The 17961-nt window shown below is 43.8% G+C and overlaps 1 protein-coding gene across 1 annotated transcript in view; it reads left to right on the forward strand.

Moving 5' to 3' along the window:
* PRTG (protogenin) overlaps nucleotides 1-17961 on the forward strand; it is an 82765-nt gene that overhangs the window by 53034 nt on the left and 11770 nt on the right. Inside the window, exons 11-12 of the mRNA XM_066635526.1 lie at nucleotides 15580-15675; nucleotides 17732-17918. Coding sequence (XP_066491623.1) covers nucleotides 15580-15675; nucleotides 17732-17918 — 283 coding nt within the window. The remainder of the gene's footprint in view (nucleotides 1-15579; nucleotides 15676-17731; nucleotides 17919-17961) is intronic.

The raw sequence follows: 17961 nt of genomic DNA on the forward strand, positions 1-17961 counted from the left end.
GGCTCGCCAAGGAAGCCAGTGTGGAGGCTTGTGTTGGCCTCTACAGGCCAGCGCATCTCTGAGCACCGGCCTGGATTTCTCCCAAGGAGGCGCAAATGTGCCTTACGGCATGCGCCGGCCCATGGGCGCCTCAGGATTGCACCCTAGGTCTCACTTCTCCAGGTAGGGCTACAGCTGGTGAATCAACTGAAGCTGTTAGAAAGTGCTCTTGGTAACCAATATCACCTGAGCATTTAAGATCAGTGCTGGATCCAGGAGAAACCCCAAGCTGTGTACTTATGTTTGCAAAGATGTAAACCTTCATACAGATCAGCAGATTTTCACCCCAAAAACCCACTATCTTGCATGACTTAAATTAGAATGTAACTGCCTCCCTTTGCACTGCAGAGTCAGTGCTCGAACCTGGAAGTAAATGATGATGTTTCAATGATGTCACTGGTCACTTCTGGGTTGGGAGGCCAAACGGAACCTAAAAATATAGGGGTAAGGAGGCCAGGGTGGGCGGAAGGACTTTTTCAAGCTTGTGGTTTTTGTGCAAAGCAGCTCTGCCCACTATGCTGAGCCTCACAACTCACAGATTGGGAACCACTGATCTAGAGCCTTTAGGGTAGTCCAAATAAATTAACCAGGGCTGTCCTGTTCATGAGGCTGCTTGGGGTGGTTGCCTCAGGTGACAGATTACTAGGCATGCCCACCACTTCCTTCCACCGTCCTTCGTTCTGTACCCTCGATTCAAAAAAGAAGCAAGGACTGAAGCAGAAGAGGAAGTATGGAGGAGAGAAGAGTGGGCTAGAGCAGGGGTCTCTAAACTATTTGACCAAAGGGCATCAAATATCTGGCCCAGTGTTGAGGGCCGGAAAAAAATTAAATATAAAATTTAAATAAATACATTAGAGATGGAACTTGGATGAATGAATAAATAAATGGGCTCAAATGTCCAGGACTTCTCCAAAAACGAACACAGCCCAAGAAATGAAGCACACATTTAAATGGACCCCCATTCCACCACCCCACAAGCACAACTCTGGTTGTGTTTGATCAACTGGGCCAGAGGCTCTTGGGATCAGAGGCTGGCTGCGGGCCAGATAGCGGCTTGCCGCAGGCCACATCTGGCCCCCGGGCCGGGGTTTAGAGACCCCTGGGCTGGAGTATCTCTGACATTCTAACCTTCCACTCTCTTCTCCTCCACACTTCCTTCCTGTTCCTCCCCATCCTTTTTGAATCCAGGAAGTGGGAGAAGTAGCAGAGGCATTGGCTGATGTATTGAAGTGTAGGGGGTGGTGACATTTGGTGGACTGTCTCTGGCACCAGGAGATCCTAAGCTGGCCTTGTGAAGAACCTAACCGAACAATCTCTGAAGTCTTATCAGTTTAACCCCCCTCAAGAAACCCCACTGGCATGGGCCCCTCAAACTAGGTGGATGCCTTCTGGCAAACCTCTGCAGCCATGAAGGGAGAACTACAGAGGCAGACAGTTGCAATCAGACTGGCAGCCTGGTTGGTGAAAATATTGTTTTGAATGGAAAGGTGGCGCTTTGTTTTGTTCCTTTGCTTCCTGCAAAATATCAGAGCTAGTAGCTTGAATTTTCTGTTAGTGAAAATTACAGCTTGAATTAATCTTGGTGACCCAGCTTGTGAAAGACTGCACATGATGAATCCCACTGTAGGGAATTTTTAGGTTTCGGAAGAGGTAAGGTGATATCTGTGGGACTCCCCATTTGATAGATCTCTCCCTGGTTACTGCTGACCTCCACATTCTCTGCCCCAGGCTGGTGTGAAGTTGGGTTTTTGCAGACGTGGCCAAATGCTGATTTTGAAGAAACATCAGAGGACATAAATCTGTACACTAGAAGCAGCTAATAGTTTGCCTTGCCACAGGACTGAGCGCATCTGCCAAACACTGGGAGGAAGTTGGACATGTGTAGCTGGCCAAGGTATTAAGATTGTACTACTGCTGGGTAGCAGGGGTGGGGTGGTTGAGCAGGTATTTACTCACCCTGGTTCCATTCTTCAACTAAACTTCTCACTCAGGCAGTCTCCTGATGGCACATGATTTTACAGATTGGTTGATGTCACCTTTCTTCTTATAGCAGGGCCTCTAACTTGGGCCACTGGGCTGGATTCAGCATGCTGGAATATTCATTCTGGGCACAGCTCATCGGTGGGAAAGCCTTACTGTTGTACTCTGCAGCCACTGTTAGCCACACCCAGTCTTTGCAGAGCCTTGTGCTGGGCACCGCTCCCCATGGGAAATCTGGGTGCAGAGCCTTTTGGGGGCGACATGCAGCGGAAGCCTCTGCCTAGTGCGAGGCTCTGCGAAGATTAGGTGCGATGAGCAGTGGCTGCTGGACAGATTGGTAAAGCTTTACCACTGCCATGCTGCACCTGGAATGAGTATTCAGGTGGGCCAGGCTGTGGTTTGAGACCACTGTTCTGAATGCAAAGCGTCTGGCAAAGAGAGCTGAATAGCACTGGCGAGGGTAAGCCACAGCTGCAGCATAGGGGTAATAATACTTATTAGTCTTGTAAGAATTGCATTGAGAGCATATATATAAAACAGTCTAGACTCTCAAAATCACTGCACAAATTCTAAGTAGTAATATCATTGCCAACTGATGGTTGGGAGCTTCCTAAACCCTAAAATCCTCATCAACCTTTAAAGGGAACCATGAGAAAGTGTTGCTAGACCAGCAACAATAGCTGTGCCCTTTGACTCATTTCCACATAAACTGAGACATGGGCAACATATTCCTTAAGTCCCTCTGGCACACACTAAGGTTCTGTCAATGCCTCTTTGTATTTCTTCGGAAAAAGGAGCTACAGCCGCTTGCCTGAGGTTGAGGTGCAATAATAGCATGTGTTGGGGAGAGGAGTATGGAGATTGAGGGCTTTTCTGGAAGCCCAAGTGTGAAGACTTTGGGGTGGGGATTGGCCAGGAAAGAACTGAATCCAACCTGTGACTGCTTCATTGACTGCTCCATCCTCTCCCACTTTTGGGATGATCTCAGTATTATAAATGTCCTTCCGTCTGCAGTCCCCTACCATGATGACATTTCATGACCACTCCAGGTACAACCCAGAAAGAGGTTTTCCTGAACAAGCCCCACTGAGATGCATACCGATGAGCATGGCTTAGAAATAAATTTTCCCCAGTTTGTTTGAAGATCATGTGTTTCAGTAGAGACAGTGTTTTGCTTCAACCTAAACATTACTTTTTTCCAAGTGTGGTATTTTGTTTGCAGTCCAAGTATCCTTATTTGTTGCTGAAAACCAAATAAGCATCATAGAGAGTAGAACAGATACTGAAGTGAGTTGACTAGTGTATGTGTGGAATTGGAGCACGTTTTCTTGCAGTGAGTTAGGCCATTGGTTATTATAACTCAGTATTGTCTAAAACAGCGTTTCCCAAAGTGTGGGTTGTGACCCACCAGTGTCTCATGAGCCCATGTACAATAGTTTGTGAGGTGGGCCCTCCCACTCACTCTTGTGCCTGTTTTACTCTGAATAGGAGCCATTCTGGAAGCCAGCCCAGTGACAGTGCTGGACAGAATGACTTACCTGGAGCCTCTGGAGGCCACTTCTGGGTCATGCCAGGTCCGCAACCCACTCTGAGGTTGCTTCTGGATGCTTCTGTGGGCCATTCTGAGGCTTGCGGAGGCCACTAGAGTGGGTTGTGGGCCCGGTGTGACCTGGAAGAGACCTCCAGAGATTCCCAGTAAGTAATTCTAGTCAGCAGCATTGTGACCCATTACAGAGGATGAGGTGAGCTGTGGTGCTGGAAAGTTTGGGAAGCACAGGTTTATATGGACTACTAGCGTCAGCTTCTCCAGTTGGGTCTTTCCCAGCTCTGTCTAGAAGAGCCAGGGATTCAACCTGAGGCCTTCTGCATTTAAGCCTCCGATTCATTGTAAGTCCGTATTTCTAGTTTTCTAACCCAATTTACATCATCTAATATATCCAATTACAGAAGAAGTTGGTGGTTGGGGCAACCACAGACAAGTCTCTGTGCCCAGGAACCTCCTGCCTAACTGCTGCTGGTTTAATATTCTGTATCTTTTTTTGTTTTAATTGCTAAGCCACCTTGAGTGTAAATGCTTACAGAATGTTTTACAAACAAATGTAGAAGCTAGAAAAAGTGGCAGGGCTTCTGGATGGAAATGGATGCACACCTCGAAATAAAAAGAGAGGGCTGGTCCACCACACGGGCATTTTATCCCTTGGTTACCAGCATGTGTGAATGAGCCAACACAGAAAGAAAATGCCGCCCACAGGTGAAAGTTTCATTCTGCCTCAAACACAGTGATGCTTTTCAGTTGAGAAATCCAAGTGCTGTGCCTGGACATATGAATCCAGGCTTGTAGAAGAGCAAGCATGTAATTTGGCTTCCCCCTCACCCCAAGTTAAAAGAGGGGTGTGTTTGTAATCCAGCACACTGCCCTTTTGAGCTTTGTAAAAGAAGAATTATGCAGGCTACTTGCCTTAGTTTTGCTGTGAGCCTCTGGAGGCAGGTTTGTCTGCTAACAGGGCCATCTTTTCTATGAGGCCAACTGAGATGTCTACCTCACAGTTGGTAGTATGAGCTCGCCTGCCTCCAGGGCTCATCCTTCTCCTGGTCCTTGGATTCAAAAAGGAAGAAGGGAATGCAGCAAGAAAGGGGTGAAATGGGCTAGAGCAATGGTTCTCACACATTTAGCTCCAGGACCCACTTTTTAGAATGAGAATCTGTCAGGACACATTGGAAGTGATGTCATGACCAGAAGTGACGTAATCAAGAAGGAAATTTTTTAACTATCCTAGGTTGCAATCCTATCCAGGATTAAGTCACATTTACTATCATTGTTAAAAGAATATACATAGTAGCTTGTTAAAAGTACAGGTCTGTAACATATCCCCAAATGCAGTCACATACCATGGTAGCATCAAGTCTATTAAAAATAGAATATGGAAATGAATGGGGACCCACCTGAAATGGGCTTGCGACCCACCCAGTGGGTCCCGACCCACAGTTTGAGACACACTGGGCTAGAGAATCTCCAGTGCTTTAGCCCACCTCTTCTCCCTCTTCTGTTCTGTTCTCCAATTTTTAATCAAGGGGTGTGAGAGGAGAAGCAGCAACAGTGACCGATGTGCTGGTGGGGATGGTATTTGGTGTTTCACCTCATGTGCCAGCCATGAATGCCAAACAGTCTGCTTTTGAAAGAGCAACAGGGAACAAACAAATGTCTGCATTTGTTTGAAATGCAGCTTTGAAAGATGTAGCTGAACTGGTTGTGTTGGCCCAGGCCCTCAGTTGCACGCCTGGAAGCTCGGTGAAGGTGTATTTCAAGACATACTCCATGCAGAAATGAAATCTAGAAGTAACTCTCTACCGTAGTTCTTTGTGTAACAAATGGAGATGACACAGGATAAATTTGTGTCCAAGCTTCTTCATGCTGAATGCATTTTTGAAAAGCATCCCTTATGCTGAGGAATGGCTGATCATCTTTCTGTGTCTTTGCAAATGGCTCTATCTCGAAAATAACTACTTTTGTTGCTGGGTAAACATTTGTTCCATATCTGTGCTTTGGTTCTGCAGTTTTTACAGCTTCCTCTAAGTCAGAAAAATAAATTTGCTTTCTTTTCATCTTAAAGTTTTTTTCTAAACTTGTAGATCATTTCTTTTTTAATTGTGTGGCTTTCGGAAACTAAAATGGGACTTATTTTTGGATAAAAGACTGTTTTACTGGTGAAGCCCAATAAACTTAGAATTAAACTATGTTGCTCAGAGATAAGTCCCATCCTTTCAGTCCTGATTTGAAAAGCAGCAGCTTTTGAAGAAGGCTTAGGGGGGGACTCCTGCTCAAGGAAATTAAATCAACATTGTCTATTAATCATACTGTGTGTCAACCCCAGACCTCTTTCTCGATTGTTCTTCATGAATGTGAGGGACCATTAGATGTGTGAGGTCTCTGAAGGTCTGAGCAAGTCAAATGGGAAGAGGTTTTAAAAAAAAATGCCACCATTAGCACATGAAAGAGTTTAGAATGAACAAAACATTTGCTAGATAGAGCTAGTTACCTGAGTGTGTGTCTGTGTTTAAAACTTTGGTTAACAAAAATACAAGTATTCAACTGTAGGATAAAATGCAGTAGTCATTATTTACAAGATTTGAGTAATCAAGGAAATGATGTTTGATTGATTGAAAAACAAAAGACTTGTACAAATTAAAAGGGAAAGGGAAGATGATCTGCAAAAGATATTAAACAAATATTCAAGGGCTCTAGCCAAGAAGCGAGATTCCTTGGTGTAAGCATTGCATTCCCATATCCTCTCTGTAACTGAGCCTAAGTACTTGCAACTGAAACACACATTCTTCCTCCGTTTACCCATTCCTCTGCCTCCTACCCCTTCCTCTCTTGACTCCCCTGTGCTGAATTTGAGATGTAAACTCCTCTGGACAAGGACCACCTGTCTTCATGTATATGCACTGATTGTACTAAGTAAATAAATGATTCTGTTGGGGTGTCAAACATACACATGGGGTGCAATCCACCAAGAAAGTGGTGCTACTCCACTCTTGCCCAGCTCCTGTTTGTGAGGCTTGTTCAGGAGAACTTCTGGTGGACTGTGCTACTTCTTATTAGATGGCCGAAGCAATATCCTTTCTGACTATTCATGATGTGTGAGTCTCTGTGGCCCTTCTCAGAGAAACCAGGGGTGACTGGAACCTGGTGAAATGAGGTTTGTGACAGAAGTTGGGGGTGGCTGAAGATCATGCAATGTCTGCAACATGCCAAACACCACCCCTTCCTCTCCTCCTCCACCCCTTCCTCTCCTCCTCTCACTTCTTGGATTGGAAAAAGAAGAGGGAGGTGGAATGGAAGTGCAGAGAAGAGTTGCGTTTCTGAAGCTCCCTAGCTCACCACTCCACATCTCCTATTCCATTTCCCTATTTTCCAATTTGGGAATGGGAAAGGAGTATCAGTAGATCTGGCACAACACTGGTTGAGGAGGAGCAGTAGGTGCACTCAGAGCCATCCTTTGGGTCGGGCAACTGGGGTGGTGCCCTTGGCCCCAAACTTTCATGACCAATATTCGGCCATAAGAGTGGCCGCTGGTTGAGTTGCCCCAGGCCCACACCCTTCCCTCACCCTTCTAGGGATGGCTCTAGGTGCTTCTGAGAGGTCATGGACAGCTGTGTGCATGGGAGATTCTGCAGTTGGGAATGACCTCCCTGCTAATTTCAAGTGAGGGGAGCCAGCCCTGCTGCAGGTGGAACACCAAACCGGGCCATGATCAAGCAAAGGGCTATAAGTATATAAAGGGCTAGAAAGGGTTGGGTTAGGCCAGGGGTGCCCAAACCCTGGCCCTGGGGCTACTTGTGGCCCTCAAGGCCTCTCAATGCGGCCCTCGGGGAGCCCCCAGTCTCCAGTGAGCCTCTGGCCCTCTGGAGATTTGTTGGAGCCCGCACTGGCCCGATGCAACTGCTCTCAGCATGAGGGGAGCGGTTTAACCTCTTGTATGAGCTGTGGGATGAGGGCTTCCTCCACTGCTTACTGTTTCACGTCTGTGATGCAGTAGCAGCAGCAAAGGAAAGGCCAGCCTTGCTTTGTGCAAGGCCTTTTATAGGCCTTGAGCTATTTCAAGACCTTCATTCATTCATATAAGTTCAGCTTTAATATATTCATTTATGTAAACTTATGTAAATTTATTCAAATTTTAAATGTAAATTAATTCACAATCAGAGAGATGATGTGGCCCTCCTGCCAAAAACTTTGGACACCCCTGGGTTAGGCCTTAACATGTAGAGGGGCATGTGTAAGATGCTTCGTGTTTGGGGGGGGAGGATTTAAACTCTGTGCATGACCTGTCTGGTGTTCCTTTGGGCTTAGCCCTGACTGCTTAAGATAGGAAACTGTGCCAAAAAGCAGGGACACTGTCTGTTCCTTCAGTGAAGGCATTTCAGTGGAAGCAGGAGAACTTTCCTGTTTGGGCTTCTTTGAAGCAAATGAATTGTGTAGGATTTACACAAGAGGAGTCCATCAGAGGATTGTGTCTTTCATATTAAGAGAATGATGACAATCACTATAACAAAGAGAAGGCACCTAAAAAGCATTGAACCTCATAGGAAGAATGGAATATATGGATATATGGAAACATGAGGATTTTAACCTGTATTGGCATTAGCTAAGGATTTACAGTGTGACAGAATGTATGGTTTGAGGTTTTGACCCATGAAGTTTCCAGGGTCACATGCCAGTGAATGCCTCAAAAAACAGCCTAAGTTTCTGCATAAGAAGTTGTGTGAAGGAGCTGTATGGCAAAACGAAGCATCAGTCTGGGTAGGCTTTATTGGAATTGGCATTCTCCATTCACCGATTATTTTATCAGCCTATTGCAACAAATTGCTTTATTCTTAACAAGCTAAAAACACATCCCAAGATTAGAACTCCCATACCAAGTGGTTTTGCTAATGGCCTGCTTGAGCCGTAGCAGCCAAGCGCCTTGAAGACGGGGCTTGTGAATGAGAGTCACCCCACAGATGTTTTTGCAATGAAAGCCTCCACCTCCGAGATCGTCACTGCAGTGCAAGAAATGATAGATGGTGTTTTCATTTTGCTTCACCAAAGGGTCAAAGTGTCATCGAGGGCCCATGACAGCCCAACAGAGAAATGTTAGTTCTGAAAGGAAATTTATTTCATAGCTTGAGGGGAAGTTTGGGTGCCCTAAATGGATTCCCTCTGTCAGTGTGTAAAAATGTATTGTTTGTAAGATAATGCTGTATGTCAGGCGGTCGATATGAGTATTTCTTCTGCAGCAGCCACTTAAACAGATGTTAAACCAAATTTTGTAGCACCTTCTTCTGGTTTCTGTCGAGAAGCTTTTTAGAGGAAGTGCCCCGGTCTGAGGATACAAGAGCCTGTGAATTATTTTGACTCATTCCTTACCTACAGAGTCCTGGAAAACTTGGTCTTCTCTGGAAACTTTTTTTTGTTTTCTTGACTTTTTCTGCCCTTCTAATCCTGGGGAAAAACCTGCTTTTTTCCAGATAGTTTCCTTTTCGTAATGAAGCTGTGAAGTTTCATAACACCAGCAGGCTCACAGAGATTTTCCTCCACATGTTTGTTTATATTAAGAGTGACTCTGTGGATATGATAAATGCACATAGTCCACATGTGCTTTGGCTTGTGGGGAGATCATATTTCTTGAGTGCTCAGAAGTGCAGTCTGCTCCCTTTGATTGCCATGCTGAATGAGGCTGTGCAAATATCACAGGTAGTATTTTCAGCTGCATTTGTTTAAAACTTGACCACAGGTTGTGCATGGTCATGCTATGTAACTCCTGTGTGGGAGTGCTGGCCTCTTGTGACTTTATAAGCTATCCTCCTTACCCTGATTTCTGGACCAGTTCTCAATGGTTTGTGCCATTTTTATATGCTTAAAGCTTTTTGGAAACCTCCTGATGTATGACATCACCACAGGAGCTCACACATAGCTAGATTTGTTTAAAAGAGGGGGGACAGGACTCCTTCCCCTGCAGCAAGGTTTTGTTCCCCACCCCCAGCCTTGCTATTATGTACTGATGAGTTATTGCACTGTTGTCACCAAAAAGTCACTTGTGGGTCTGTCGCACAATAGCTAAAATGTGCTTCTGGCAGGCTTTCAATGATTGTGCAGACCAGCCGGGAATCCAGGGGTAATAAAGGCACTATTGGCTACTTCCCTCCCTCCTCCCTCTTCTTCCCCACCACCCCACCCCATGCTCCATCCCAATATGGCCTCTTCCTCTCTAATTCCATTTAAATGATTGTAGTCTGAGAGCTGGGTTTTAGGGGCCATCGTATCATCTTACAAAGCAGGACCGATGAACTGTGCTCAATCCACTGGGCAGCAACAAAAGGAAGGAAGGGGCTCCTGGCAGGAAAGATGAGTACAAGGGATCAGAATTAGATGTTAGCAGTGATGCTAGAAATGCACAGCAAAATCAGATTGTGTAGGGAAGCCAAAAGTACTTTTTTGTCAGAATCCAATCATCTTCCCCTGAACCTGTTGGCTTGGGGGCAGCTAATTTTATTTATTTCTCTCTCTCTCTCTCTCTCTCTCTCTGTGTGTGTACCCTTCAATTGAGTTCATAGTTTTTGAAAGAAAAACACAATACAATAATTAAACCAAAATTATACAAAAAAGAAAAACTGCTGAAACGAAGAATCTATAAAAAACTTGTGAGAATAATTCTTAACATTTGTATGGCACTTTTTGAGTGTTCACACATGCATGATGTGATCACATGCATGATGTTAACCTTACAACAATTTTGTTTGGTAAGTACTATTTATCCCCACATTTTAGCTGAAAAGGAGTGACTTGTCTAAGGTTGCCTCATGAGTTCATGACTGAGGTGTTGTTTGAACCAGGGAACTTGTGATTTATAGTCTAGTCTTAAGGCCCAGTCCTGTCCAGTGTTCCAGCCTTGATGCAGCCATGCCAATAGGGTGTACGCTGCATCCTCTGGTGGTGGGGACAGTCACAGAGGTCTCCTCAAAGTCAGAGAATGTTTGTTCCCTTACCTCGGGGCTGCATTGCAGCTGCATCAGCATTGGAGAGTTGGATAGGATTTGTCAGTTAATCACTACATATACCAGCTCAAGCATACACCAGAATAAAAGAGCCTTCGCCCGGTGCCCCAAAAGATAACAATGTAGGTATCAAGTGAAACTCTTTAGAGAGTATTCCACAAGCAAGGTGCCACCACCAAGAAGACCCTTACCACCCAGTACACCTCATATAGTGGAGACATCAAGACCCTTTGCAGACTACAGTCGGGCACCACTTAACGACGGGTTGGGACCGCATTCTCTGTTGTCAAGCGGTGCTTGACACAAACTGGACCTTCCGCAGGGAAGGGGATGCTCCGCTCCCTTCCCCTCCGGAGGGTCATCTGAGCTTCCCAGAGGCAGCATGTGTCCACTTGCTATCTCTGCAGAGCTCAAACTGAGGGAAATTGCATCTCTCGCGCCCCTTCTGGTTTAACTGAGGAAACCAGAAATCATGTGAGGGACACAATTTCCCTCAGTCTGAGCCTTGCAGAGGCAGCACATGGATGTGCGCTGCCTCTGGGAGGCTCAAACCATCTGGAGGAGAGGAGAGTGGAGCTCCCTTCACTTTTGGAGGGTTGGGGTGTACGCCCCTGTTGACTATGTGACTACTTGTGGTTGTCAGTTATTTAATCCCGGCGTAAACTGGAAGATCACATACCTGTATTGCAGAGCATGGGCAGGTTGATGTTGAAATAGATGATCCATTAGGTAACCAAGTCCCAGGCTGTGTAGGACTTTAAAGATCAACACTGGCATTTTGAATTGTGACTCGGCTTAATTCAGACATCATACCTAAGCATGCCATAGAACCAAAGCATAGTGTGAGATTTCAAATGTACAAGTGAAGCATTTTTTAGAGCTGTGTGTCTTTTTAGGTTCCATCAGCTCAGCTCTTCCAGTTCTATTTTGCAGGGTCTTCAGGAAGTGGAGAGATGACCCTAACCATGGTTCATCAATGCAGACATCATGCCAGACTAGACCACACAACCACTTCAGACCGTGGTTTCTGATTCTGATTTGCCAGCTGGCCACAGATATGGCACAAAAGAATAGTTAAGTTTCCCTAGCTGTGGTTCATCATTATGTCTGAAGTGAGCCACTGTCTTTCTGTGTTCCTGAAGAACTTTAGTTCTTTCTTGTTATAAGAAACCTTTTACAACTTCAGGAATGTAAATACAATTGGAAAACTGCTCCAAATGGAATTGTGCTTTCCAAAGCCGAATTCACTCAAATGCAGCTTTATCTTTTTTTCCAGAAAGTTTTTGGACGTTTTAATTGAAAAGCAGAGCCTGAGTTGAAGTGTGGCGTTCTCCCCCCTCCACCCACCCCCAAGCTGCTGCTGGTGGATGTGGACAGTAGGAGAAGTGATGTTTTTACTGCCAGCTTGGGGGAAGGGGTGAGATGCTGTTTGTCCGGAGGCCCTTCAAGGAGGCAGAACAAAGCTTCAAGAGGGGTTGCTGTCTTTAGATTTGGACAGATAAGCGAGAGCCATCCAGAGTTTGGGCAACTAAGTTAAACTTTTCTTTTCCTAGTTGCTAGGAAATCTAAACTTTGCATAATACAAGATTTCCACTTTTGAGTCTTGGGGGGGGGAAGGAGAATGTAATTATTGTAGCCTCCCCACCCCTGAGTTTTCTTTCAGCTGAAGTTTGAACCACTAGGTATAGGGGAAAGGGAGAACCTCTGATTTCTCACAGGCTGCAGTTCATGGGAATAATTTAGAGCCCTATTTTAATCCAGCTAAAGAAATTTCATTTCTCCTTTGAAAACAATTTCCTCCCCAACTGTGAATTACAGTATCCTTGCAAACAAATGTTTACCTTAAGTTTGCAAATGTGTTTAGAATGCCACTAAAGCCTTCATGGAAGGATGTGGAGAGATGCATTGATCAGGGGTGTGTGTGTGTGTGTGTGTGTGTGTATTAATAGTATCTAGTGCTTGAGTGGAGAAAATTTTGGAGGACCCCTCCCCTCTCCCTTTGAACACTCTCCTGCTGTACTCTTGCACCACAACTTGCCTGCTCCTTTTTTATTTATGCCTTGAACTCAAAATGTATTTGCTTATTCTTGTAATAGGTTTCTGGTGTATTTACATTTCTGTGCTTCAGACGTGCATTTCTAAGGATAGGGTTTCTCTTTGCTCTCTTGTTCCCACCCTTCCCCCTTGCCAATTCCCCTGGACCTCTGTTGCTTGGAGCAGACTTTGGCGAGTCCCAGATCCTGTGTCAAAGGCCACGACCCAGATGTCAGAGCAGCCCTTGCTGCTGGCCTCTTCTTGAATAATTATCTGGAGTTTATTGTGTTGGAGGGGATGGGATTGGGGGCAGCCCAGTCACCCCGGCAAGACAACCGAGGAACTCTCCAGCCGGACTCCAGCCCAACAATGGAACGGGGAGTTTCACAGAAACACAAAAGATTAAATTAAAGTTGGACATTTGGCTAGAGAGCTCCCCTTTGCCTTAGAAATCATCCTAGGCTACACACAATTCTTTCTTCTTTTAAAGGGCAACAAGACAACTTCCAAAAACATTTTTAAATGCCAGCTTGAAACAGTTCCTTTTCCTTCTCCCAAACTTTTCGTTCTCTCTGTGACAACAGTCTCTTCCTCATGTGAAGTCTTTGCTTCAGCAGGACGATGTCTGTCTGGATATAGATTTCCTTTTGGATTAATTGGATTAATCCTTTTGGATTAATCAGATTTTGCCATGACAGACAAAATAATGTCCAGTGGTTAGACCTGATATGAAGTTGCAGTGCATTATTTTTAAAATCCTATTTTCTCTCCTGCCACCACTGCCCTTGATATTTAAAACAAAATCAGATCTGCTCTGTGGAATGTTATCTCCTACACCTCCCTTTCTCCCTCCCTCTGCTTTCTCAAACCTTTATCAGTAATGAATGAGGGCTTGCTGGGGAGGGTAGATTCTCTGTTCAGAAAGAAGAGAAAAGCCTCTCATGGTCCTGACCTCGGATTCTTTCTTAATTTTATCTAGCCCTGACCTGTTGGCTCAGTCCTGTCTTCTCTCAAGGCCTTTGGAGGCTTGCAAACACATAGCAGCTGAAACAAACAATGACTGGGATTTTAGGGATGGTGACATCACACTCCTATAACCTCCACCAGGAAATCTATAAACAGATGCTTTTCTGCAAAGCTTATTCTAGGAAGCCCAAAAGCTTGGTATGGATGTCCGCAAACAGGGCTCTCTACGACTCCTGATCTGATCTGGTGTTCGTCAGAATAATATGTGTTCTGCCTGTAGCCTACTTGGAACACTCTTGGTATATTTAACATTTTGTCACAATGCGTGGACTCTTATTCCCCCTCCCATCACTTCATTTACGAACTGCTTTCAAGCAACCCACCCTAAGCATGGATACTGTTGCTGTTTGCAAAAGATTGACTTGATGATGGTGAATTTGGGAAACTTCTGAATTGCTGATGAAAGTGCATGATAGTTGCACAGAGTGTTATAACCAGTTCTTGGGGAGCACTTTAAACTCTTGGGAAGTTTGTTTGGAAGGAATGTTTTTACATTATTTTCAAGACCACAGTGATACCCCTCTGAAATATACGGTGCCAGATATATTTAGGGTGGCTACTTTGTTTTCCTGACAGAAATGTTAATGGATATATGAAAGTTGAATGGCTAACAGGAGCCGCTTCCCCAGTATGGAAAGCTGCATCTATTTAATTTCTGCCTTTTTAAAGATTCTGCCAGGTAAACAGGGTGGCAGTTCTGTATTAATTGAGGGTACACACAGTAGCCTCCAGTGGCCCTTCACAGTTTCATGTCAGACTTCCTCTGCCATAGCTTCCTGTGGAGGCTGAAAGACCAGGGGCCTATAGGGCACCTGCCACACCCTAGACCTGTTGGATGTGGAGAGACCATCAGGGCATCTGAAGCTATAGCTGCTGGCGGTGCCACAACCAAGCTTGACCTCTGGCACCTAACAGATGTACCATTATATACCTCTGGGACCTTTCTGCCTGGTCTCCCTGTGCTTCAGCCTCCATTAAGCCAAATTTAGCTAGAGAGACATTGGAGGTGGGAAGACTTGAGCATCAAATCACAGGAGCCCATCTCCTTTAAACTGAGACAGGCCTGCCTTCATTTTAACCTGAGATATTGGGGAGCAAGAAATACCCCTTCTAGCATCTGAAATAAAGTTTGTCCTCCATTAATGGAAGAGTGACAAAATCATAATTCTGCTTCTGCCACAACCAAAGAAAGGATCCTGAGGTTTGGCAAGCTAAGGAATTATTTGGGGTTGGTTTGTGGTATAGGAACTCTGTGTGATTCTTTTTTCTGCATCTTCTAGGATCAGAGGAAAAAAAAGAGTCATTGCTGGACTTTCTTAGCAGAGAACATTGTGTAACTTGATTTAGGCTGCAATCCTGTAACACTTTCCTTGGAGTAAGCTCAACTGAACACAGTGGGACTTGCCTTTGTGTCGACATGCACAAGATTGCGCTATTAGTTTCCCTTTACATTTTTCTTTCAGCCGAGGCTACAATCTGTGTTTTTCCTAGAAACATTGTAGGTGGGAAAACTCTTACAAACATTCTTTAGCAGCACTTTGAAGTAGGAACACAGCTTGGGGGATGCAAGAATGCTTCAGAGGAAAGTGAGGGAGCTCCCCCTGGTGTCTGGTTGCAGAAAGGAACGTTATCTTCCTCAGGATGCTTGCAGATCAAAGGGCCATTTTGGAGGAAGAGAGCAGACAAAAGAATGTGAGTCATAAAGGAGATGCAGGCTGAGTACCTTTCACACAACTGAAAGAGTAGGATCCTGCTGCCTCATCATCCCCCCCCCCAAAGATGCACACAACTTGGGTATCAGCAGTAGTGCTTGTTGAGGCATTTCAGTAACACAGAAGTTTCATGCTAATTGCACAAGCCAAATTTCGTCTATAGATGGAACAAATAAAACTGTGTTTCCCTCCATTCCATTCCACTCCTGTTATCCAGGTCTTCTTAATTAATTACATTTTCTTATCTGTGCAGATCCCAGAAGGAAGTATCATGTTCGCCTCCTGGCCTACAACAAGATGGAAGAAGGCTACCAGGCAGACCAAACTGTCAGCACTCCAGGATGTGTCTGTACGTGTTGAAATTATTTTAGCAGAAGCACCTGCCATAATTCTGTATTAGAGGGATAGTGAAGACATTAAGTTTAGGTTTTCAAAGAATTACTAAGCCATTTAATGACTTCTTTTATATCTGCTATGTGAAAGCTATACTTGTGAAAAGAAATTTATTTTTATATACATTAAGAATAAATGGATGACAGTATATTGTGGGGTGGCCGAACCATGGTCTGCAAGCCACATGCAGCTCTTTGACATACAATGTGTGGCTCACGGAAATATGTTGGCTGAGCTCCTTTTTGCATCACAATTAATATAAAAGATGAATAAAATTCACCATCATTATATTTCATTTATTTATAAAAGAAAAAGGAAAAGCAAAACACAATGAAAGAAGAAAAAATAGAAAAACAGACATCAACATTAAAGATGCAAAAAATACCTCTAATAATGTAGCACAGGAGAAGTTGAGTGTTCTAATTACTCACAGCTTTATAGCCTAATAATCTAAATTTCCACCCATATATACATTATATCTCCAACAGTCACTCTTCTCATTATAAGTATTCCATTTCAGATTATTATTTCAGATTAATGTTCTCTATTCCTTTCAATTTAATCTTCAGATCCACAACTCATTAACTCATTGTTCTCTCTCATGCAAAAAGTCAATAATTGATTTCCAGTTCTTCATAAAAATTTTCTTTGTATTTCTCTTTAACTAAGGTCATGTTTATCCAGTTCTGCAAAGTTCATAACTTTTGTCCACTATTCTTCTATTGACAGAATGTCCATGGTTTTCCAATATTGCGCGTAAAGTATTCTAGCCACCCTCATCATATATAAAAATAAAATTTTGAATATTTTCCCCATATATTCATTTATCATTGCCAACTAAAAGACTTCAGGTTTCATCTGCACATTTGTTCTTAAAATCAACTGTATCTGTGCATGTATCTATTTTCAATTCTTTTTTCCTTTAGTACATGTCCACCACATACGATAAAAAGATCTCTCTTGTTTTTCTAAATTTCCAACATTTTTTTGACATTCTTTTGTACATCTTTGCTAACTTACTTGGCATCATATGCCATCTATAAATCATCTTATATACATTTTCCTTAATGTTAACATTTAAAGTAAATTTCATATGCTTTGTCCATAATTTCTCCCATTTTTCCATCAAAAGTTCATGATCCACATTTTTGGTCCATAGAATCATACATTCTTTAACTTTAATCTTCCGTTTCAAATTTCAGCAACAATTTTTAAATCTTAGGAATTATCTGCTCTTAAAGATAAATAAAATTTTTTTCAAGTTTTATAATTATTTACCATGTATAAACTGAGAGTTCTCTGAATTAAAGTAAGTTTAATGTTCATGGTGAGTAAATATATTTAAAAATTTAAACGCTTCTTAAATACTGCGACTCTAAAATGTGACTCTCAAACATTTTAAGTTTATCATATGTGGCTCTTACATTAAGCAAGTTTGGCCAACCCTAGTATATTGTATATGTTCTAACTGATTGACTGAGTGTTCCTATACATTTTTGGTTATTGGAGTCCTTCAGGAGCTGCAGTTCTGAAGCTGACAGATCACAGGCCCAAGACTTCCTAGTATTTGAGGCAGCAAACCAAGTACTGCCTTCCCTTATCTGGTTGTGGACCAGCTACAGCTTCTCTTCCTCTTGCTTCCCAGGTCTGAAAAGGAAGATGTGAAAAGAGCAGAAGAGGATGTTTGGAGGAGTGAAAATGATGGGTTAGAGCGATTCTCTAGTCCACTGTTCTCTTCTCCTCCTCACTTCTTTCACTCCATTTCCCTCTTCCTTTTCAAATCCAGGAAGTGGGAGGCGGATACAGTTGAGAGAGATGGAAGAACACCCCCCCTACTAACCTGCCACCTGAGACAAAAAGTTGGCCACGTGGATGGGTTAGCCCTGACCTCTCGTCCTGGCAGTGATTGGATATTAGTTTATATTTAGCAGCTCCAGGCTTCCCTGCAATCCCCTCCTGTTTGTGAGTCTTGTTGGGCTGTTTAAACATTGCTCCTTTTTTTCTTTTAATAGCTGTCCGTGATCGCATGGTCCCACCTCCTCCTCCACCTCATCACCTTTATGCCAAAGCTAATTCCTCATCAAGTATCTACCTGCACTGGGGGCGGCCTGCATTTACTTCTGCACAAGTGATTAACTACACTCTCCGGTGTAACCCTGTGGGGCTACAGAATGCTTCTCTGGTCCTCTACCTTCAAACGTAAGTACCATAACTACCTAGGTTCCCCCCACTCCCTATTACT

Source organism: Tiliqua scincoides, chromosome 8 (genome assembly GCF_035046505.1).
Source record: "Tiliqua scincoides isolate rTilSci1 chromosome 8, rTilSci1.hap2, whole genome shotgun sequence".
In the NCBI taxonomy this organism is placed as follows: Eukaryota; Metazoa; Chordata; class Lepidosauria; order Squamata; family Scincidae; genus Tiliqua; species Tiliqua scincoides.